Source organism: Rhea americana, unplaced genomic scaffold (assembly GCF_003343005.1).
Source record: "Rhea americana isolate MKP2758 unplaced genomic scaffold, rheAme1 scaffold_102, whole genome shotgun sequence".
Taxonomy (NCBI): domain Eukaryota; kingdom Metazoa; phylum Chordata; class Aves; order Rheiformes; family Rheidae; genus Rhea; species Rhea americana.
In genome coordinates this window covers 2,887,208-2,911,257 of record NW_028185062.1, presented here as the reverse complement: position 1 = coordinate 2,911,257, position 24,050 = coordinate 2,887,208, and the positions used below count along the sequence as shown (strand labels likewise).

Genomic DNA, 24,050 nt, shown 5'->3' with positions numbered 1-24,050 from the left:
ACGTGTCAGAAATGGAGCAAAATGCTGAAATCTACTGCTCCTCTTCCTCTGCCCAGAAGTTCACTGCTTCCCACTCTTTCCCTGAACTAGAGAGGATGCTTGCAGCCCAAGTAAGGACCAGATTTCCTCTCCTCCCCCAGTTCTGTTGTTCTCCTGTCTCCTGTGCTCCTCCCTTCCAACAACATATGCATAAGACTGCACAAAGCAGACAGAAGACAGTATTATTAAGTGAGCTTAAATGAGTATTTAGGGGCACTTTGATGATGAGAGAACCCTTTTTACTTCTGCAGTAGTTCTTTTACTGCAAGGTGTACAAAAGACATAACTCAAGAGTCCTCTCCTGCATATGATCACAAAAGTTACAGACAGAAAGAAAAATCACTAGACTATTCAGTTCTCCCAGAAATTAAAGCATTTGCTTCTGAAAATGTTTAAATAATCTTTTTAATAGTTCACAAGATCTCTGCACATGCAGGGTGGAGCTTCTACTAGCTTGCTGTGATGACAAATAAGACTTAAAGTTTATWTAGGCTTAGTCATCCTTACTGCCGCACTGGGAGCTGGTCAAAAACCACCCCTGGCATTTCTCACATAAAGCAACCAGTGCCAGCCTGCTATTTTAGGAAAGGAAGCAACTTACATTTTCTACCAGGCCTGAAACAAAGCTGCAGGCTTTCTGCAGTTCTGCTGTTCAAGGCCTGTCAGCTTTTCCACAGTGAACCTTTATTTCCAGGTTGTTATGCATGTGAACAAATGTATGTGCTTTCAGCCAGTGCTTGGCCAAAACAGGCACCACTCCTGATGCTACTTTTCCAAAGTGGTTTGTAAATAAAAACAAACATTTTGTGCTTTCAGGATTGCCCTATTCCACCTCCCTGTACAATGTAAGCCCTATACATTCCCTGGAGCTTCTTGCCAGTGTTGCCCATTTTCCAGAGGGATTTTCTAATCCTTTCAGGTACTTTTCTTTTGACTTATCACAGATAATACCTATGCAGAACGCAGGAGAAACATCATCTGGGGAGGATGTCCACCCTCTAGCAGAGTCAGCTCTGGACCTTTGCACCACTTTATTCTGCTTTAAACAAGTTGAGGACTTTGATCCCACAATGACTGTGAGCTCACATATCACCACCACTAGTGACTTCATTACAAAAAACGCACGGCCAAAGGGCCTTTCTGAGTAACTCACTCATTAAAACCAGCATTAAACACATTACTGCAGTTAGGCCTGCATTCTTTCCCAGCTGCTCTGCCCTTTGCCGTCATCTCCTGCTGGCCTTGGAACCCCAGCTCAAGTTTCCCTTACCACTCCCAAGCATAGAGGCATCAGGAGGAATCAATGTCTGCATGACTCTACAAAAGGCATGTGGGGCAGCCAGAAAGCAGCAGTAGATGGATCAGCACAAGAAGGTAGAAATTGGTTCCAGTCCCACAATTGTGGCTGGTGACAGAACCTCAGGAGATCTGGGATTTTGGCAGGCTTGCACCTCCCTGCCTTCTCATCTTTAATCTGTATTTTGCTTCTGAACTACTTCTCAGTTGTTTTTCAGTTTCCCTCACAATCAGTATTCTTCTTCCAGTCACCTCTCCATATACTGTCCTGCCCTTCTCTTTAGCCAGACTCCTATTTCCCATTCACTGTGAAATTCCAGTGGCAAGTAAATCAACACAAACGRACCTAACTGCCCATTTATCACAAAGACTGCTCTCCACACATGCATGTACTTCCCTCCTAACATATCCTTCTGCATGGTCCAAATYGTACAGTACAGCTTCTGTACCATTATTTCACACTTAAACAGCTGTTCAGCTTTTCCRTTGAGCACGCTAGACTAGTTTAATAAAAACATTTTAGTAAAAACATTGCAAAAAGCTGTATGGCAATGGTTTAAATAAGGCTCAGCTTAAACTAGTCAGGAATGACCTCAAATTAAACTAAAGAAGAGAATTTACATTAGAAGTGTTTTCTATCACATTTACTCTTGCAAATGTGTGTGGCTTAAGCCCAAATGATGGCTATCAAGCCTTCATTTGTGTATTTTATATTGCATCCCCCTTCATCCTGCTCTGCACTAAGCACAGCAAAAGCCTGTTAAGACACATCAGTAGCTAGAAGCTGTTTTGTTTATACTAGCTCTTTAAATATCATTTAATTTTCATCCTACTTGATGAAATGTGTTGTATAAAGCCACGTGGCTCAGTTAAGATGTGAGTGCTGAAAGGASTAGACTTGGAGAAATACAGCAGTCCTACCACTTCTGACATTTTTCCCCAAGGTGATGAGCAGGCAGTGGACACTCACCCATGACCTCCTGGGCTCCTAGCAGGAAGAGCTCACTCCACGGCCCACAGCCTGCAGAGTTCAGCACACACACCCTGATGATCAGGTCTTTGTGAGGATTCCACATTGTAAGATTAGCTTTTGTCTCCTGTACAATCATCTCCCCCTGAAAGCAAATAGTAAGAAGTGATAAATTGTCTTAAAAGGCATCCATTATAGAACTTCACTTTAAAACTAAAGCAAACCAGTACTGTGCATTTTACTGGTGCAAAAGAATGTGTTGGGAGTTTTGATTCCTGGGTTCTAGTCTCAGCTTTGCCACTAACTTGAGGTGTCATCTTGGGTTTCTCTTCTCGAAGATTGCTAATAGCTTCCCAGGTCATAGGGAAGACAGGAGGTTTAATGATTTCCTGCTTTGAGATCTTTCCATGAAAGTTGCTACAGAAATGATTTTTCTTTTCTCTTCTGTTAAAATACACAATTCCTTTTTCTGTGTTAAACACAAAGATGATCTAACATACTGCAAAGCATCTTACAGTTTTAATCCAAAGGAGCAGCCTGTCTGTTTTAACCTGTTGACCGAATCTCAAACCGCTGCTGAAATTTATGGTCAATTTTCACTTAGATGGAAAAGGCCAACATATTTTCAGTAATTTGAGGTATCTTTTTGATACACATCATTTGCAATAAACCCATGAAGATCTGGTTGCCACCGCTGACAATATAAATTCAGTGGGAATTTACAATGGCAGTCAATGAGGCTGATCTTGTATGAAATGGATTATCAAGAAAGGAAGATCTCTTTTCCCTCTAGCTATCTGTTATTACAGGCTTGTTCATCATTAATAACCACCAGTGAAATTTAAGAAGTGAGAAGCCATAAGAAAAAATGTTGTGAACTTCAAAGGCAGATACTCGTGAAAGGTCAATACTGAAGATCAAATGAAAGGCCTTCTTCCCTGACAGAGTCCCTTTAARCTTCTTCTATACTGTAAATGAAATAAAGGAATCCACAACATTTTATTGTGATTTACAGTGTTACTCATGCACTTGTTARATACACCTGTGCTGCTTGAATGCAAACACACAAGTCTAAGTCACAGGAGAGAGGAGGCACAGATCTGCCACACTGTCTGAGCAGCTCTTGGGACAGAACTTGGACAGTGGAGGGAGGATTCAGTTCATTTCTCCCTCCTCCTTGTTGTACATGGAGCAGCTGGGAACTGATCTGTCTGCAGATGAACATTGAAGCAAAGGATTTTAAATGTGCAAGAAATGCAGAATTGGGCCCAAACATCTGAAGCCAGAACATTTACACAAAAGCGATGACAGGAACCTAGCCCCAGGGACCCAGCACCCGTAAGATTTAATCTGAACATTTTCCACTTCTGTGTCCAGTGGCTCAGCTCCCCTCGGGATCTGTTACCTGAGTTACATTATCCTGAATCCACTCCAGCCTGTATCCCAGGACATTTTCTTTCAGCATGTCTGGAGCCACATCTTCCCACTCCAAAATCAGAGCAGGCTCCTTTTGGATAATACGGATATTTTGTGGGGTGCTGCTTGGAGCTGTAGGCAGAGGACAGAACACAATCACTCAGTGAAGCAAAGTAAGGTATTATCCACACTGAAAATCACTGAAAAGACAGCTTCACTCTCTTTTCTGAGATCAGTCAGAGGAGAGTGTATGAGAGGAAAAAAAAAAACAACTTCTGCAAGCCAACAATCAGCATGTTTGCTTCAAGTGGAGAAGATAAGGTTAAGCCAGCATCTCTTGTTTCACTGCTATCTCTATTTTTACTCCCAAGACTCCAAGGATCTCAGAGACCCAATGGGACATACGCATAGCACACACAAGCCCTGTGGCTGGATCAACTTCTGTCTTACACATCATGCTGTTAACCACATTTGACTACAGATTATTTTATTTTACTGAAAGTAAGACAGAATAGAACAAAATAGGTCCAATGAATTCATGGGACAACTCCACAGATATCTGTTGAGATACTCCAGGAATGAAATATCAGGATGCTTTTGACTCAGCTGATTGGTTGGTTTTAGGTCCTAAATAGATTTCATAACTTCAATGTCTTTACTTAAAATTTCTAAAATTTGTTCTGGAAGCCATCGAGGAAGAATAAATGTGAAAGTACAATGCCCCATTCCCAGATTCACCCAGAGTAAGAGAAATAAGAATTGCAGGCTGTTAGGAGACCCCGAGAGTGGACAAGCAATCTGACAGTGTTATGTCTGATTGTGCAAATGCAACAGGACTTGCTTTTGTGAATTAGTAAGTTTATGAAGTTTATCATCGGTTCTTTGTCAGCTTTAGAACTGCTTTCCTGCTTGTCTGCTATGTGCTTACCAAGCTCCAGAGTCTGAAAGTACACACGGTCTGTGAAAGGGGAGCTGCCCATCTCATTGCTGCAGCGCACGCGGACACTGTAGTTGGTGGAATGCTTCAGGCCTTGCATGCCATAGGCAAAGGGGGGCACTGGGGCAACCTCTGTGGAGACCTCTTGGCCTTCTGGTGACTCTGCCACCTGGGCCAAGACAAAAGGGAGCAGGCCATCATGATTAGCCATATGAATAACAGCTCCATAACTCTTTCACAGTTAGCTCAGGAAGACCTGGAAACAGATATGGGTCCAGTGGTGGTTAAGATGCTAGAAAGGGAGTTGTCAAACTAAGAATCACAAGCCATGCCTTTATTTTGTTTAAGTGACATCTCTCTTCTACCTTTGGCAGTATAGTGATTTTCTATCATCTGAAAGTGTGGTTCCATATTTTAAAACATTTCCTTACATACGTTGCCAATTCTACATTATTATTTCCTTCAAAAAGTATTTTGTGATCTGAGTGCTGGCTGTTTGCTTCTGAGGCTTATCCAAGCTTTGGCATTGAAAACTGTTACATCAACCTCCCTGTAGCCTATTGTCAACTTTTTCTGAACTCTTTTTTTCTGAAGTTTGTATATTTGTACAGTCTTGCAGTAGATTACAGACACAGCAGATACAGGTAGTTTGGTTCACCCAAACTGTTTCAAATTAAAATGAAACTTGTTATACTCCTGCAGCTCTTCTTCTCTTTTTTAAATTTGAACTTTTAAGTGATATGAACATTAAGTTAAATCTGATCTTACTATATACTTTTAATGCACAGACAGGTTCACTGTTCCACCTCCTTTTATACTGACAATAGCAATAGTGTCCTCATAGCTGCCAGGCTCAGTCCTTCTCTCTTCTCAAGTGCATACGAAAAAGCAGAGTAAAGGCAAAGTATACTGACAAAAGCGAAACAATCCCATGGACTTTCTATTCTCTAAGACTACCGCAGTCTTTCTTCCCACCATTCTTCTGCTCTTTCTCACACACACTTTGGCCTACTGATTAATTCAGCTAATAAAAAGGAAGATCTCAAGTTTCCTAATGGAAGGACATACTGTTCTCACTGTCAGTGCCATTCAAAGCAGGAAAAGAGCAATCAGAGTTCAGTATACAACTCCATCACCTTGATAATGCATTTCTGTCACGAGTCTCGCATCTTCCCCCTTTTATTCCCCCTTTTATTCCCTGGAATACATTTTGGGCGAAAGGTGAGTAAATACTGCGACTTCCTGCCCTGTCCCCCTCAGAGCTAATCTGCCTATCTGAACATGTGCTGCGCTGGGGCACGGCTGCAATTGCTGAGTGCCAGGGAACTAGAGCCAAGCCTCACCCCCATCCCCTTGGCTTTCTGCAGGCTCCTGGCAGAAGTACAATCGCTCTCTCACTGGGAGCCAGAAGTGWGCGCATTTTCACATGGAAATGTGGGTCAATAGCTCTCACAGAACCAGAGCCATGGGAGAGACAGTGAAGATGAACCATGGCATTTAAGCYGCCAGAGACCACTACAGAAAACACAGCTTTCTGTCAGTGGAGGATTAGTGCCAATTTACCTGCTCCCAGATCCAAACACAAGCACTTCATCCTCCCCAAATGGAACAGAAGAGCCTGTGAGGCTTGGAAAGCAGGGAGAGACTGCTGAGTGGGCAGAATTTGAGCTGCTTGGATCCAGCCTCTTTTGCAGAGGAGCAGCCTCACCCCCCACCAAAAAAAAAAAAAAAAAAAGGATGAGGAGGAGCCCAAAACACAGAGGGGATAAGCATTGCTGAAGCTAAAGAGCATGACCACCAGGGAGAATAGGCTGTTCCAACTASAGCTAACTCAGTATTGTAAAACAGAGGAAGAAAACCATTTTGAACAGCAAATGAACAGAAGCAGCAACAAAAAACAGAGACTGGAGCCAGCTACATTCAGAGCTACATTCAGGCATTCTTTCTGTCAGTTAGTTAAATCAAGATGATAGTTTCTTTAATTTACAAAAGGGAACAAACATCAGAGCATGAAATCTGGTTTCCTCTCCACCTCCCCAAACAAGAGAGGAGAGCAAGCAAATTAGCCTGGCTGTCTCCAGTATATTTTGTGCTTATAATCCTTCCTCATCTACATTGTTGGCAACACCCCACAGAAATTCCACTCCAGCTCACATTGGTGCTGTAATCGGGTAGGGAAAGCAAAGGGGCCCACTGTTTGCACGTGACAGATAAACCCATGGGGAATGTGCCCGGCTCKCCTTGCTCCACTTGCTTCAGAAGTCACCATTTCTTTTTGTCACTGAGGTTTGAGCTGTTTGATCCGATTTTACAGTTAAGTGTGTAATGTGAGAAATAAACTTTGCCTGAAGTTGGACACATATCATTGTTTCTAGGAACTTAAATTTAAGTGTTGCATTTTTAAAGAGATGCTGAGCACTCAGCACCAGTTGGAGCTAAAGGACATCCTTGATTTTTTTGGACAGAATTGGTCTTGGGTAATGTAAAACTCAAGATTTAGAGGCAGGGCTCCAAAACATGCAAATARGCTTGACTTTGTCTCCAAAGAGCCCAACTCATCTCATCATCCCCACCTTTCCTGTATCATGCCCTCTGCTCTCAAGGCCCTCATCCCCTGTGCTCGTTAACATAGTTGGATCCCAGCATTTCCTCTGGCATTGAAAAGCACAGGGCTGAGACGGCACAAGAGTCACAGGTGACCACACTGCACTAGAACAAGTTACCATGGGCCAGTTGCTCCAAGCCAACAGAACGTGTGATCACCCTGCAGCCACATAAAATCACTTCCCATAGGGTGACATGTGCTTCATATGTGCTGCCACGTGAGACTCCGCATAGGAGCGGCTGCCATGGAGCAAGTGATGTGATAACTTCCCGGGAGGGAGGATCAGGCCAGTCTCAAACGCRTCATGCTCAAAGCTGGCTCTGCTGCTTGGCACCTGCACATGTCCAAGTTGCATCCTATTAAGTTTCCATGTTTTGGAAATTGTGGAATGCAAATTTGAATGCTGTTACAAAGCGGGTAAGAGAATGACAGAGGGCTCAAGCAGTCAAGTGGTCAGGGGAGTCCTATTCTCCCTGCAGGGCAGGGGCRATGTAGAGGGCTCATACCTGAAGAGTGCAGGAGTGGAGGGGAGAGCGGCCATCGAATCCTGGCACCCACGCTAYGCTGGCATTGCTGCTGGTGACCTGGCTTACAGTTACGTTGAGAGGCGGAAGAGGCATGGCTATAAAGGAAGCAAAGAAGCTTTTCAGCATATACAGAAGCCAGCAGGCATTCACATGGAAATGGACAGAGGCTTGAGGCTAGAAACTGAGACAGAACTGGTGCAATGTAACATCGTTAGACAGTGTCCCTGACTGTTGTGAATGAAACTATTATCATAACATTGCATCCGCTCTTTAGGAGTTCAGCATACTTGCTTGTTACATACGAACAGAAGTTGATCTCTTTGATAGCAATGCTGGTATGTGATGTTTGCACCTTCACCATTCAACCCTCCTCCCTACCCCCTCCATTGCAAYGCATGACTCAGCCTTGCCGCCAGGACTGTCTGTGGACCTAAATTGTGAACTAAATTAGGGCTTCAAAATCCCTCCCCTGGCTCTCAGTCAGAACAGCTCTGCCAGCACAAATTGAAGGGTGGTTTACTGTAGTGACCAGAATACCTTCCAGTTGGATTTGCAGCCAACTGCTTTGGAAACTGCTTGCCTCCAGGTGTTTATTCTAAACATTTTGGGACTACTTTTTTTTTTTTTTTTGGGGGGGGGGGAAGGAGTGTATGTATGCATGCATACATACGTGTGTGTGCACGCACACATGCATATGCACACAGACACACATAGAAGGGAAGGGAGGCAGACCACTGGTCCAGGATAGCAGAGGGGCAATGAGTTCTCTGCCTTTCAATGAAAGGTCTCTGTGAATTAACATAAGACTTTTCTGGGTTTTTGCTTGTTTGTTTTTCCTCTATTTCTTTCCATTTTGATCTTGGCTATTTAGGTTGGTAAGCTCTTTGGAGAAAAAAAAAACACAATTGTTTTTAAGCTTACTTTCACAGCTATGCTAACTTGAATATCATTGAAACATTGCCCCTAATGTAAGTCTTGTGCAAACATACTCAAAGCTTCTGAGTTTAGTGACAGGTTCTCTTCAACACTAGATGGCAAACCCAAACGAGGTATGGGCTGTAATGCCAGTGACAACAAATAGTCAACTGCTAACACATCCACTCTAATGTGCACAGCCCCTCAAGAGGGCTAGTTTGCTAGCACCTTCCCACAATTCTGCTACATGTAGAAGGGATACACATCTCCTCACTGGGTGCTGGAAGAAGTTCTCAGTGTTTTTTTTTTTTCTCCTATACTATGAAACATGGGATATGACCATAAAAGTCTTAGGGACACATTTGAGGGAGGGCAAAGCCAGTCCAAAACCAGCAGCTTGAGTGTTAAGATAATTTGAGTTAACTTCCTGTGTGTTTGTAGAGTGCCTGGAACAATAGGGCTTTGTACACGACTGGGGACTGTGGGCTCCGATAACAGTAATTTTCTGCTTGGAGGACACCCAGCACATTGTAGGCACTACAGAGAACAGATAATGAACAACAACAGCAGCAAATCTGAAGAAATGTTAACAGTTTAAAAGTGTCCTAGCAAAAATATTTGCTTCTGGAAACACAGAASAAACAAATTGATTAATAAATTGTAGAAAGACTTCAGAGTCCTCATTAGCACATGAATCTCTTTAAGAGAGGAGGGCCCTGATCATGCACGTCCAGACAGCTACGCCCAAGAGTAATTCCACTGAAGTCCCCATATGTTTGTAGGATCAAGGACTAAATGATCATTATCTGGGCCAGCTCCTGTTTCCAGTGATGCCCTCATTGGGAGCTTTGCTTTAATTTTAACAGGAGTTGTACTGGATCTCCAAGCTTCTGTTCTTTAAAAGAGYCTCCTCACTTCCCTAAGTTTATAATTACTGTTTTAAACATATTTTCGAGGTATTAGTTAGAACCTACATAAGTACAGCACAGGATGTGCTATTTAAAACCCTGTTTTCTTAATCTCTAAGAGATGTCAGATACTGATGTGACATTTGGCAAATCACATAACCTCACTCTCTTCAGCTTTAAAACTGGGGGATGATAGGTCTCAAGTGAGTTGCGTGGATTCCTTAGCTATGACTGACCTTGAAGCATTTGAAACATTTTTGGTTAAATGTAATTTCTAGGAAATACATGAGAATTCTGAGGCCTAGGTCCCATTGTCTTATTAATGGTTAAAAATCTGTGTTAACATAAAAATAAAGAAAGAAAAAAGCCTGAGAATTTAAAGCATAATAGCTTTGTGAACTAAACTCTATCCCAGAATAGAAATATCCATAAAAGATATATTCCACAATAACTAATTCCCTTGAGTAGACAAGTCCTTAAGGGGAGYTTAATCCAGCATACTGCGTTCCTGGCATGGCAGTAACCACAATGTTTGTTCTTCAGAAAAATATACCCTAGAAATGGTAGATCCACACCCGGTTTTTAAGCTATATTTTAATGCATATTAACTAATACAATTGTAAGTTCTGGTACAGATAAAAATGCTTGCTCTTTTTCAGGCTGAGCAATAAGCTACCACTTGGAACAAATTATTTTTGTGACACTTCTCTCCTAGAACTGATAAATCATGTCATGTAATGCACATTAAAGCATGCCTAAGAATTCAAACGCAGAAGCATCCCAACACGAAGAGGAGGGGCAGCACTGACTGTTTCGATTATCCCACTGTTTCAGTCACCTGGCCAAGCAGAGAAAACGCAACATTGGCGCAGGGGTTCACAGTGGCAGCTGCTCATACAAGGGCTAGGAATTATTTGTTCTCAATGAGTTTCTAAAGGGCAAGGAACAACAACAAAAAAAAAATACATGAAAATGTGGACAGGTGGATTTTACTGGCCACCGCTAATAAACTTCCCTGTCTGTTTTCAGTATGTAATTTGATGCCAGTWGAAGCAAATAGATGTAATGGCCTTCTTAGCTCTAACAAGACTCATCTATCTCCAAGAAGGAAAGATTTCCCCAGCTACTGTTTAGATCATAACCAGCTACATCTCTCTGTTATGAACAGTTTCACTGCTCTGACTCTTTCCTTTTCAAGGAAAATCTGTTATTTGACATCATGTTTCCGTTCCTGAATCAGATGTGTTTTATTTTCAACAGCCAATTTCACCACAGGGATACAGCCCTGCATAGCAAGCAGGGAGCAGCCAYTGGAGTACGATGCATTATTTTGGCTGAACTGGGGCTATTCGCAGGCAGCTTTTAGACAGCCCCTGCATTAAAGAGCCTTCCTTTCCCTCCCCACAGGGCCAATCCCTCCTCCCTTGCCCATGCTCTTGCACTCTCACCTTTAATTTGAACGGTGGCTGTCCGAGATGAAGATAATCCCTTTACGTTGTGAGCTTCRCAGGAGAAAACTGTGCTTTGATTAATACCTGGAGATTAGCCAAGAAAAGGAAAAGAAACACAAAAAGCCATGTAATCCAGCTTCAAGCCTTCAGCAGAGTTTCAATTATGTATGACACCCAGCTCATGCCATACAGGCAATCGGAGGGCTGAGCATGGTGTCAATCAAAGGCATGTGGATTTGAATGTAATTTATGTGCCAAACACATTTTTAAAGGAGAGAATATGCTGGTGTAGGAGAACTTCCATCGGAGCTTCAGAAAGCACTAAAAGGGAAGGGTGAATCTGGCAGAAGAGTAGATCACAGTGCTYGGTTAGTGGATGTCCATTTCTCATTACTGCATGACTCAGCCTCCACCTTATTTCTTGGTGGTCATCGCACCCCATATTGCTGGGCTCCCTTAGCACAAGGGATGTGTTGCACCACATATTTATACAGTGCTTGTATATATAAATGGGGTCTATACACCCCAGGCATCCACCCRCCCCCTGAGCATCACCACAACCTAAGCAATAACCATCTAACTGGGCTATGAACCCAGGCAAGGTTCCAAGTAGAGGCTGCACATTTGAAGGTAATGCCCACATGTCCCTTGCCTTGCATCTGATTTTTGAAAACAAAATGGAAAAAAATGCTACTGCATCAGCCAGAAGGCACCTTCTAGGTATTATACAACACAAGGGAGGGTTATGTTTCCTATCTCTAGTGAGCATCTGCCATCTCAGAGCCTGACCATGGCATTACAGTAATGTCTGGTTGTTCCAAGACGTAAATTGGTATTGGTAATTATTCAGAATAGAGATGCAYTTGCAAAGCTGCCTAAAGAAGCATGTCCAGCATCTGTCTTCACTCTACTTGGTCCTCAGTTGCTTTATGGAGCTCTATCAGAGAAAAAATGACAGGAAACACTAGCTGGGCATGCAGTTTAGGAGAGAAAAGCTTTCTCAAAGCTGGATGAAGGAGGCTGCACAGTGTCCATCTTTGCCATTTGATTCATCTTCCAAGGACCTAAGACTGACAGCATTGCAAAGGAAAAGGTGTAGTGAAGAGAAGAGGACCTGCTAAAAAGCAAAAGYGAAACATTTTAGCTTCTTCCACTCGCCCCAGTGAACCAGAAGCAACAGGACAGCCGGCTGAAGGCAAGACAGCAGAGCTGAGGAGCACCTGACATACTAGGTACTTCCCAAATACAATCCTGCCCTGAAAAAGATGCAAAACACACTATATACCAAGATCCCCTTGCTCTCCAGCACTGTTTGTAAACACTGCTTTCCAAACACAACACTCCTTTTACCAAACTGCTTGCTGAACCTTTCAAATGTTTGCTTACTAACCAGCACTTCATCACTATTTTCTTCAAGATTTGATAGTTTCTTTTGTCAGTAATGCCTGTTTTCTTACCAACAGGCTTTTTTGACATGCTTTGGCAATCCGACCACAGTTTGTGCCTCACTACATGTTCTATGTTGCAAAGACAAGATCCACCCAGAGGAAACCCCAAAAACACTACAGAGATAATTTTCTAAACATTTCAGAAAGGAGTTTCAAGTCAAGAAGATTATGAACTTTGTAATCTTCCTCCTTGTTAAAAAAAAAAAAGACACAAAATGCAAGCACCTCAGTGCATTACAGCTGTACACTGTTTTGCATAATAGAGGTTAGGTATCTCAGATCCACCAGCACCTAACTTCCTACCCCCTGAGGCTGGGTTTTAAAAACAAACAAACAAAAAAAAACACACAAAAAAAAGTATGGATTCCCCTGCAGCCAAGAAATAGCTACCTACATGTTTGGAGTGGCAGAGAAAAGGGCAAAGAAAGCTGCTGGTGAAAAATATATAATAGCAATTCACTTTAAGAGTCTTTGTCAGATCCCTGTATCACTGTCCCACAATAACGAAAGTTCTGTGAAGCACCATGGGATGAGTTCAGTGGAGCAAGGGCGACTTTTCTTTATTGTCTTTCCCCTCTTGATTATCAGTCTTCCCCATTTCCATTTTAACTGGCAGATTATGTCATAAGGGAGCAATTTTCACTWCCAACTTGGAACACCATAGAGCAGCAACACAAGAGAGGGAGCAGATGATAAAACTATTGCAAATCACAAACCAAGTTTTGATTTACATATAAATTAGGTTCTAAGGGAAGGCTTAATGGGATCGGATGGCTCAAGGGATGGCTGAAGATGTACAGAAACAAACTCCCCCTGGGTCTAAGTGCATTAACACTGATGAAGAGGCCATAGAGATGAATCTGAGTCATAAAACCTTTTCTTTCTAAATTGCTAGTTCAACTTTGGCTTGGGACTGCTGAGAATAATAAAACAGCAGCAGACAGAAGCAGCATTATGTAGCTGTTGGACAATGAACTAAAATTAAGTTACCTTTAGGAGGTAACTACAAGAATAGAGGCAATCAGGTCCTGGTAGGTATGCATCTCCCTTCTCTGAGAGCAGCCTTGAAGAGAGGCACAATGATGTGCTCCTGAGTTCTTCAGCAGACACTGTCACGGAGGGCAGTCTTACCACTATCCACCTAACGCCCACTCTGGAGCAAATTCTGGTCTCTGATGCTGAAGTGGGCTGGTTGATARCCTCAATACAACTGTCAAGCAATTACATGAGGCAGTCAGGTTTAATAAGAGCATCCAGCAAGCCTGCAAGAACAGAGGAAAGAGGGGAAAGCAGCATGTGTCATGGCTGTGCATGGAAGGAAGAAGTGGCATTTGTTACAAGTGCAGACTTTGAGATTCCTAAGCCAAATGTCACCAGCAGAATCATTTAAGAAAATAAAAACACCCTCCATGAGGTGGAGCAACAAAAGACAAAGCAACCATGCATCACCTCTTCAGCAGCAGCTTTACTACAGTGCCAGCCCCACCCAGGCTCTGAAGAGCTTGTGCTCTTGCAGGCCAGAGCAAAACACACTGGGAAATGATCACTCCTCGAGATGACCTGGTTTTGTATGTGATTATAATCTCTCAGCTGTCAGTGTAAAGCTAAAGACCATTCTCACACCACGTTGCCACCCAGTGTCCYTGCACATGTACTGAAACAAGACTCCCTCTCCTCCTTTTCCTCTCTCCACACTCCTGATACTCTACGTGAATCTCCTGCATTGGCAGCAGCCTTACCTGACACATTTAGGATGGAGGGAGAGATGTCTGGAAGCCCCACTCTAGAGTCTCCCATCCACCAGACAATTGTCACTGGCTCAGGGGGACCAACAGCAGCACAGGCCATATGAAATGGGGCATTAGGGGACACGGACACATCCTCAGGCTCCACAGTAAAGTAAGGCACACCTAAAAAAGCAACAGACAAGTGATAATAACTGGAAAGGTTCCTTCTGTCTCTTGCTTATTTCTTCTAAAAAGAGTGCCCAACACTGGACACCCATCTGCCCCTATGCCTAATCTGATCCTCCTCAAGCCCTTCTCAAAAATAYAGGGTCAGATATACCACATCACCTCAGGACATGAACTACCACTACCACTGAAAGTCAGCAAGAGAAAAGCTCCCMTTTTCCAAAATGCCTTTGAAAAAAAAAACTCACTTTGAATGAGTGTCCTTCAAAACTCCCCTATAAAGTAGCTTTTAATGGCAGTATTGGCTCAGTTTTCAGTTGGAGAAACTGGGGTTTAAAAAGGCAACAGACAAGAATCCTAGCAGTGTCTGTCACCATTTTAATACCTAATCTAGGTTCAGATATTTCTTGCCATGCATTAAAAGTTGAATCTTCTAAACATGTTGAACTAGCAGCTGTAACAAACTCATGAAGGAGGAAAGAATTCCCCTGGTGAGAGACAGGCATCATTTACAGTAGTCTCTCCACAGCTTAATTGAATAGAGTGGCCTTCCAGCATGCTCCAAACACAGAGAGCAGGTTGCCTTGGAATTAGGGATAATGTTACAGAGCTGAGGGCTATTCATGGACATCGCTCTCTTGATAAGTATCTGTTCACTGCAGTGGAAAGATTCCCATTTGGTACAACACGCCTCAGATCAGAGCCATCCAGAGCAAAAACGCAGCTGCAGCAGCACTGCCTCAGGTCACTTCTAAACCGGTAATAGCTGAGTATAACTCAACACAGCAAATGATGTGGTTCCTCTCACAGGCAATGTCAAACTCCTTGTGGTTTTACTGCTCCAAAGCAGCAACACAATATTCACCAGGCACTAGAGTGGGTGCTCACCCTGCAGAGTGGCAGACATGCATTTTGGTGGCCCAAGGAAGAGCTGAAGGCCCTGAGCAATGCTGAGTCCCATTTATACTCAAAACTTTCAGTTTTGAGCTACTGACTGTGTCTGCACCAAAATGAAAGACTAAGTATTCTCAGCTGGGGAAAGAGTATTTTGAAAATGCTGATAAAGTACCTCAGAGAAACAGAGGAACCAACGACACTGTGCATTTGGATGCTTAATTTACACTATCTGTCCTTGGCCACAAAGACAACAGGCTCGAATAACTCCCATCGCTATGGCAGATCCTGAGCAYCTCTGAAAGCAAGTGATTAATTTAAGTGTCTAAATACATATTTAGAAGCCTAATGCTTGACATTTCTCCTACACCCCAAACGAAAGCAMTGTCTTCAGTCTTCTGCTGACCCTTCAGTCACTGTTTGTATCATCTAGGTGACAGTTTCTTTGGGTTTTCCTCACCCTTTTACACATTCCTCTTTAGAGTGGCAGGTAAACAAACAAACTAAAATAGGCCTAAAAATAGGTCACTTAATATTTTTGATTAGAAAAGGAATGATGCCTATTTGTACAAAGGTTCACGCTCAGGACAGATATACCCATCATCATGATTTACTGCTTTTTTTTGCTTACTTTTTATTGTTATCATATATAAACAATAAAAGTGAATGAACTTTCAGATACCATTTATGACACTTCCACCCACTTTGCCCTCCTTCTCAGAAGAGGAAATGTCACTATCTCTTCTACCCATGGGAAGGGACAGCAGGATTCCTGCCTGCTCTCCCTTTGAGCAACCCTTCAGGAGAATGCTGCCCCGTTCAGCAGGTTTTCCCACTTCTAGAGCAACTGTGCAGATCACACAAGGCCACAGGTAGGACACTAACTCTCACGGCACAGGGAGCACAGTTGACCCATGCAGCTCAGGCACATGCACTGCTCCAAGGCAATGATGTCTGGGTGCTGCACCGTCAGTGACACACTTATCCACCCAGTTCCTGGTACGAGAGGGAGTAACAGGCACCCCCATTTCMCAGCTGCACAGTAGATGCACAGAGCAGTCAACTGCCAGAAATAAATCTGTGTAGTCCCTCTTCCAAGTTATTGTCTGCCTTACTGGGCCAACTTTCTTCTACATTTCAGTGTTCAGACAGCATTAATTCAAGGGGACATGTCCACACAGGACTGGCTGTGGCAACGGCTGTGTAACCACCACATGGGCTAGCAGTCACAGGGGAAGAGCCACATAGTGAGAGGTGTAATTTCAAAAGGACAGTTCCAGAAGAAACACTATCTTAAAAACTAAGATGGTCACACTCAGCAGTATGCCTCTTAGATTACTTCTTCAGGTATCAACTGCTATCATGTTTTCCATAAGGCCAGAATCTAGTTTCTAAACTGGAACTGGTTTCAAAGTCACTGTGTTTTTGTAAGTTCTGAGAAGAGTTTCATTAGATMAAGCACTTTAGTTGTTTGTAAAACACAAACTCCATCAGTACAAATTCTACCTGATAAAGACTACCTAACTCAAGCAACAGATATTGGATAGCATAGAAATCCATTCTAGCTTGCTTTTAATTAGATCATGAATAGTCTACATTTGTATTGTATTTCATACTGAAAGGCATCAAAATCTACTGAAGACTGCATACGTGACTGGAATAAAAATCCTCTCTCAGCCAAAAACAGAGGATATAACAATTGTTACTAATAAGGCAAACTGCTTCTAGACAAATCCGGTAGGCCCAAGCAAGAAACAAGTGTGGAGATAACAGTGACTGTGGGACTGATATGCTTTTGCATTCCTTAGCATTTTCTTATGCTAACAGCCAATATATTTTTATTCACCCCTTATCACTACTTGTTAATTTTTTTCCATTAACTCCTATTTCACATGATTATGTGCTCAGTTCAAGTTTAACTAGCTTCTATCATACTTGCTGTTCTTATAAAAATGACTAGTTGCATTTTGCAGGTCATGCTTCTTCTGCGAGCTTTGGCCTTCATTCTCAACACTCCCTCTTATCTGGCTGCAGCTGTTTTTTATGACTTTGATATTTTTTGCCTGTAATATCGAGAAGGGCTCCTTTGTTTTTTCAGATTCCTTAGTACACTGAACTAAACAATTACTCTTCCAGCACCCACCACGCAAATGCAGCCACCTCTGAAGTGGACCACAGTAACTGGAATAGAAATAGCAATACTGCACAACTGCACCTGAAATCTTAGATGGACAAAACCTTGGAATTCAGGAGAACAGCAGGTAAGCATTGGAGTTCCCATGAAAACTACTATGGATGTTTCCATGGCTCCGAGCAGCTGAGACTTTTGCTGTAAAACTCCATCCGCCCTATCCCTTGCCACACAATCCCACCCTCCCCTTTAGGGGCACTGATTCAGCTCCAGCCCAAAGAGACAAATGTTATCAAGTATATCCAAAACGTCAGTTCTTGCTCCAAATATTCTGTTCCTATCAACTTCCTCACCAAATATTAAACCATCCTCCTGCTACTAGCTTCTGAGAGYCTAATAGGATCATGATTCAAGGGAAATGAAATAAGGCAATACGAAGCCACCAATCTACTTCGCCTTGGGAAATTTTTGGGCAACTGTATGTTATTCTTTATCAGACAGGACTGTTTGGGCAAAATGGGACCACATGGAATATTCCTGACTATGAAGTGCTTCCCCTGAAACTCCCAAGAATAGAGTTAAAACTGGAGCTTGTCCTCAAAGACCCACTTGGCTGATGCACAGAACCAGCCTGTGACTCTGGCTCAACACCCTTCTCAAAGCAGATCATCCCCATAAGTCCCTTCAAACCTAAATTMTTCTATGATTCTACGAATTAATTGGAGACCAAAACAATGGATTGAGGGGCTGGGAGTATGTGAAAGGATCATCCATTTACTACCTAATATACAGAAACAAAACCAGAGAGCTAATAAACTGACAGCTCCTCTCCTTGATGCTACTCTCCCTTCATTTCCTACTCCTGCTCTGTAGCTGTCTCCCTGCAGTATCAGTAATGGTTCATAGCTACGAAGCCTGTCGCCAGTGCAATCTGTTCTCACCACTTCTCTTCCATCTAGACTATATTAGTGGGTCAGCCCTGAAAGGAAACCAGCACTACTCCTCCTTACCTTCTACTATGAGCCACACTTGCTGTGATTCTTCCTTCTTCCCCCCGTTCTCAACCTGGCACCAGTACTTCCCAGAATCTGTCCGCTCGACGGATTTCAAGCTGAAAAAGGTCAAAAGCCATATCGATATTTTACGTGGAAAAGCACGTTTTTGCCCCAAGGGGCCCTCCAAGTGTTTTTGGCAAACCAGATGCACAGACAACACCCACTGAAACACAGCCACCTCTGGGGAGGAGGGCAACAGCCAACCAGCGCAAAGCATGCGGCAAAACAGTGGAGAAAGGAGGCTCCTCTCTGGAGTGAATGGACGTAATCCTTAGCAGAGCAGACAGGCCTTCCTCAGAAATATCCACGCAGACAACCCGTAATTCGTGTCCTCTGAAAACAGGAAGCAGTTACTCATCTCCTGGATTTGGAACTGTGATTCTAGCTAGTCTTCAAGAGTAACCGCTTGGCCTACGACATCTGAGCTAGTAGGAAACTCAAAATCACAAACCTCCAACAAGTTTTGCTTCAGTTAGGGGCTGGTAGCAGCCTCACACTGGAATAAATAGGTCAGAAGCAGCTCCCCTCACTCCAACTGCACTCAGTATTACTCTCCTTAGAGCACTTAACATGGCAAAATTCGTTGGGTCTGACTCTCAATTCATGATTTCAAAGGAGTTCTGCTGGCCTATTCCAGCACAGGACCTCACCCCACAAACCTTTCTGTGTCCTCCCTTACTCAGCAACAACTCCTCTTCCAAGAAGATGCTGCTAAGCAAGTAAAGGCAGTCATGGGGACTGACTAGCATTCCAGCTGTAGACTTCCCATTCAGGAGAGAAATTCTGTTCATTGTTCCACGACTAAATCCGCAGTAGCTCCATTGCCTTTAACACTAGGCTAGCCTTACGTGCAGCTGAATGAAGGCAGAATTCGGTCCCAGAGCTGCAAGGTCTCAGCTACAAACGGCACCAGTGGGACTCCAAGCGCTGTTGATGTACATATGCTGATTGCCCCCCCCCCCCAACCTTGGGATGTGTAGCCATGCGTCTCCTGCCATGCAGGGATCCTGAGCAGATCTGATGCCCATTTTTCTAATGCTAGCAGTCTGTCTGGGGGAAGGAGGAGAATGTCTCAGGATAGAAGACAGAAAAGGGAGTGCCTGCTGAAATGCACAAAATGGTCCCACTACAGCCTGATTTTCAGAGCTGTACCTTCAGATGGCATCAGCTGTCCTGCCCATCCAGCCGCATGTTCTGAAACACAGTGATCGTAGGAGAAAGTCACACAGTGGATGATAGAAATGATCACTTTACGAGGGAAAGGGAAAACGGTGAAAAATACAGACACATCTAGACTGGGCACCCTATCTCAGCCCTGGTGCTGTAGAAAATTCTCAACATAGGAAAACGAGATGTGAGAAAGGAGATCAGACTGGGAGACTCCAAGGGGCAATGAGATTTAACTAGTAGAACAAAGGGGAGGTAAATGGCACAATTTCAAGATGAACTGTTTCCACAACAATGTTACAAGACAGGAAAAGTCTGTGCCTAGTAAAATTATCAGTGCTTATTGGAGACTAGCTTTATCATGGAGACTTTTGGTTCCTGGAATCAGGGACTCCAAGCTATGCTAATCCACAAGGCCTAAGAGGGGATGAAGCCTGAGCTCACAAATGAGCCCTCACACTGATGGCATACTTGCTTGTAGAAGCTTTCTTTATGTATAGAAAGGGCCAGAGAAGAACCTGGGGTCTTGTTTAACTCGGTATCTTCACAACTAACTGACATCCACTTCTGCTGAAATAAAGGCATAGAGAGACGCTTTGCAGAAGTGAGTTTTTGAGCTTCTGAGTAGGRCAGGCCTGATACTCTGAGGAGCATATATGCAGGGAAGCTTCACAAAAATGAGGATTGGTTTAGGTGATAAACACTCCTCCCCAAGAAAGAAAGGGGATGTAGTCTTGGGAGTCGCATTTCAATTAACAAGTCTCACTCTTCAGTCAGACTGAGAGCGCAAGAGAGGGAGAGTAAGAGAATTGAATGAGAGAGAAAACCTATTTAAGTCAGAACTTAGTCTTCCTGCTGCACAGCAGAACAAGATGAACAAACAAGGCAAGAACATCCTTTCACCTTGAAGTCATGTCTCAAGCATCATGAGCATTAGCAAAGCATCTGTCACCGCAGTAGTCAGGAAATCAGTAAAGTTCTAGTGCATAAAATCTCAGCCCACAGTGGCTTCAGTTCTGCTCTCAGTTATGTCCTTGCAGCACTCTGAACTGCAGACCCTAAGGACTCTGCCCTGCTGAGGTCAAAGCACTTGCATAGATATAGCCGACAGCAGAACACTGTGCAAGTTTCCGTGATATTCCTCCTTCTCTGCATCTGCTGTACCTGAGGAAGCCGATCCAGTGCTCTTCATCTACTGGAATGTACACCTGGTCTACGCTTTGCACCACTGCTCCGTCCTTGATCCACAACATCTCGGGATCTTCCATTCCCTCGAGGCTGCAATTTAGTTTCACGGGTTGACCCTGGGACACCTTTAATTTGATTGGAGATCCTGTAAATTTCATACCTAAAAAAAAGAAACACTACTCCGCCCCGCCCCCAGAAGAAGGGGGGTTGGAGTACAGCAAATTACTCTAGGTTGGTGGTTTGGAATCACATACCCTACCAGCGAACACTGCACAGGGGTCTGCTAGTCTCATCACTGCTCTACTGTGTTGATATGCAATAACCAAAGGCAAGCATTGAAATTGCAATTGCCAGAGAAAGGTGACGGCTCAGCCCATACCTGGGGCTTTTTCAACTCAGTGCTCRCTCACACAGCAGCAGGGTGAGCTTCCACAGAGAAGCGCCTAGGCAGAGCCAGACAGAAATGCTGGGAGCTTCGCTGTGCCAGCAATCCAGCAGCACTAACTGGGTCCTCTCAGTACAGTACCATACCTCCCTCTCCTCCTCCGGCTTGAATTTCATCTAGGGTGTTCCCGCGCTGCTAAGAAATCAACCTACTTGCTCTGTTGTGTGCATTTGTAAAGAGCTGGGATACAAGAAAGAATCAATTATGCCATGTTATTCAGCATACCCTGTTCCTCTGCATTACAGAAAGCTGCTCTGCAATTTGCTAAACCCACAAAAGCAAAGCATATTTTCCAGTACACCTCGCAGAGGAGCAAAGCTGTTTACAGAACACGTTGCTGTTGCCTGATGTGGGTGTAGGCTTGAACAAGCCTCCCTGACCCTTCAGTCCAGTCAGAGGGTTCAGAGTTACGTAGTTGYGACTGAAACAGCAGGGCTGGAGTCAGTGGAGCTGCTCAGATTTCCATTGACACAGAAGCGATCAGAATTTGGCCCAGAGCACTGTTGCATGTGTGGGTGGATGGGGAGTGTTTCCCTCAAGCAGAAGTGAATACATGGAACGCGTTACCATGAGAAAACACGGAAGCCAACTGTGTAAGTACGTTTAAGAAAGATGGGCATAYGAAGGAAGAACCAGAGGATCAAAGGAGACCGTGGGAAAGCAGGAAGGCAGAAAATAAATGTAAAGCTAGTTTTGTTAGAGAGAGCAGCTATTTCCTAYGCAGTGGCACAGACAGGACTGACAGACCAGAACAGGTCTAGTCTACTTCAATAATATGCCCTGGCAGTGGCCTCCACATCCTTTCTAAAAAGGCATTCCACGGCTTTTGTGCAACTGTGTATCATAGTACATTACAGCTTAAGGCAGCTCAGCAGCTCGTCAGCTCTCCAACAGGATGCCTTGCTAGCCTAYGAAACCAGATGGAAAAATGCCACTTGTGAAATCCAGAGCGCTGTGAAGTAAACAGCCCTGTCCTATCAAACTCTGTTACAGCCCGAACCGTGACCCAACGCAGAGACGTTCTGCTGTGCCACTTCCCTACCGCCAACGCGTCCCCTCCCGCCGGGCCTCGCAGGGTGCAGCGGCGGCCGAGCGCGCCCCCAGCTTACTGTAAGGCGGGCAGGAGGGAGAGCCCACGCTGTGTGCCCAGCTAGCGCTCTGCCTCCRGCAGCGAGCGCTCAGCGGCGCGCCAGGGGCCCCGGAGCGACCGCGGCACACCRGCAGAAGGACTTCACTCCTCCTTTTAACGAGTTCCCCCTGCCTGTTAACGGCTGGTTTCCAATACTCAGTCTTTTGCCCTTCTATCTGTTGTTATCGACTTAGCAAACTCACCAAAAGCGTGGAAAAACTGGGATGATCGCTTTAGTTTAGCTGCTGCAGCTCTTTTGCAGGGCTAAGGATTTAATCACCTTGGGTGAGGATGATCTAACCCTGCATTACTTAACTCCTCTGTAACACAAATTACATGTCCCAGTGCGTGCCAGAAAGCATCCTCCCTTTCCCCACTCACAATATTGGAAGCAAACATGAAAGCTTCATAGTAGCTCTTTCTGTATTACAGAAAACTAACATAGCCAGCTTGCTAAATGCACATACAAATTGACAGATACTTTAATTACAGGTGCTTTAATGGAACAGCAAAATAACTTTGCTTTCCTTAGACTGCTCTGCTGAAAGAGTTAACCACAAACTAAACAGTGAAGTGTCTTTAGAGACTCTTTATGGTTACAAATTAATGATGGAGGAAATAAAAATAGAGCACAAATGTACAGCCTAGGTTGTAATTCTCTAAAACATGCAAGTRTAATCCCTCCATCACGATCAACTGAAAGGAAGAAATCCTAATCAGGAAACTTTAATAGATGTCACRGGTTTTTTTAAAAAAGAAAGATCACTCCTAGCTGAAGCATGTCCTTCTGCAGGTAAAAGGTAGGAGAGCACAGGACATCAATATGGATTTTAATTTCCACTTTCCCTCCTTTGACTCTCCCACTCCTGATTTCTCATCTAATAACATTCGCACCAGTGCAAGAAATAATCTCATCCAAATAGGCTCCTCCAAGTCTGCCCGTAATAGCTGCAAAAGTTGAAATACAGTTGACTACTAGGAAATAAAATTGYATTAGATTTCTTATCAACTAGCTGTCAGACAAAACGGACAGCTTTGGAACACACTGGTTGTCAAAACAGGCAGCGCTTTTTTTTAATTTGCCACCTCTGAATATTTTGATTACAAGAACAGAGGTAGGGAGGTTTTGAAAGTTGTTTTTGGGGTGGTGAAAGGTCGATGTCTACCACCGCACACTCAGGGAAAGGTCCCGCGGTCTAGCGACCGGACTCGCAACGCGACCCCCCGAGGACAAGCACGGAGGGCAGCCCCCCAACCCCCCCGACGGCAGCCCTCCCAACCCCTCCGACGGCAGCCCCCCGCCGCTCCACGCGGGGGCTGAGCCGGGGCGCGCAGCCAAGTCGGCGGGGGGCTCCCGCACCGCGTCTTTCCGCGTCCACTCAGAGGCGAAACTCCGGAGCGTTAGTTAGGAAGGAAAACGCGACGAAAGCCGCTCGGGAGCGCGTTAGCACCCGGCTCCGCTCCGCTCCGCTCCGCGCCGACCCGAGCCGAGCAAGCCCCGGCACAGCGTCTCCGCGGACGGCCCGAACGGAGCGTTTGGACCGCTCCCCGCGGCGCGGCCACGCTGGCGGGTGCCGCCGCCGGCCGCTCTGCCGGGCGGTACGGCGGCGCGGGGC

General features: G+C 44.3%; 1 protein-coding gene across 3 annotated transcripts in view; it reads right to left on the bottom strand.

The window, feature by feature from the left end:
• Nucleotides 1–23,656, bottom strand: part of TYRO3 (TYRO3 protein tyrosine kinase) — a 40,990-nt gene extending 17,334 nt beyond the window's left edge. The window contains exons 1-8 of one of the 3 annotated variants that reach the window (XM_085306733.1): nucleotides 20,837–23,656; nucleotides 18,461–18,561; nucleotides 14,252–14,422; nucleotides 11,062–11,148; nucleotides 7,770–7,885; nucleotides 4,650–4,827; nucleotides 3,711–3,853; nucleotides 2,306–2,450 (exon numbers count right to left, since the gene is read on the bottom strand). In XM_085306733.1, coding sequence (XP_085162859.1) covers nucleotides 2,306–2,450; nucleotides 3,711–3,853; nucleotides 4,650–4,827; nucleotides 7,770–7,885; nucleotides 11,062–11,148; nucleotides 14,252–14,422; nucleotides 18,461–18,561; nucleotides 20,837–21,018 — 1,123 coding nt within the window. In that variant the 5' untranslated portion in view covers nucleotides 21,019–23,656. The remainder of the gene's footprint in view (nucleotides 1–2,305; nucleotides 2,451–3,710; nucleotides 3,854–4,649; nucleotides 4,828–7,769; nucleotides 7,886–11,061; nucleotides 11,149–14,251; nucleotides 14,423–18,460; nucleotides 18,562–20,836) is intronic. The other 2 variants (XM_085306744.1, XM_085306751.1) reach the window with 2 other exon arrangements.
• Between the last annotated feature and the right edge of the window lie 394 nt (nucleotides 23,657–24,050).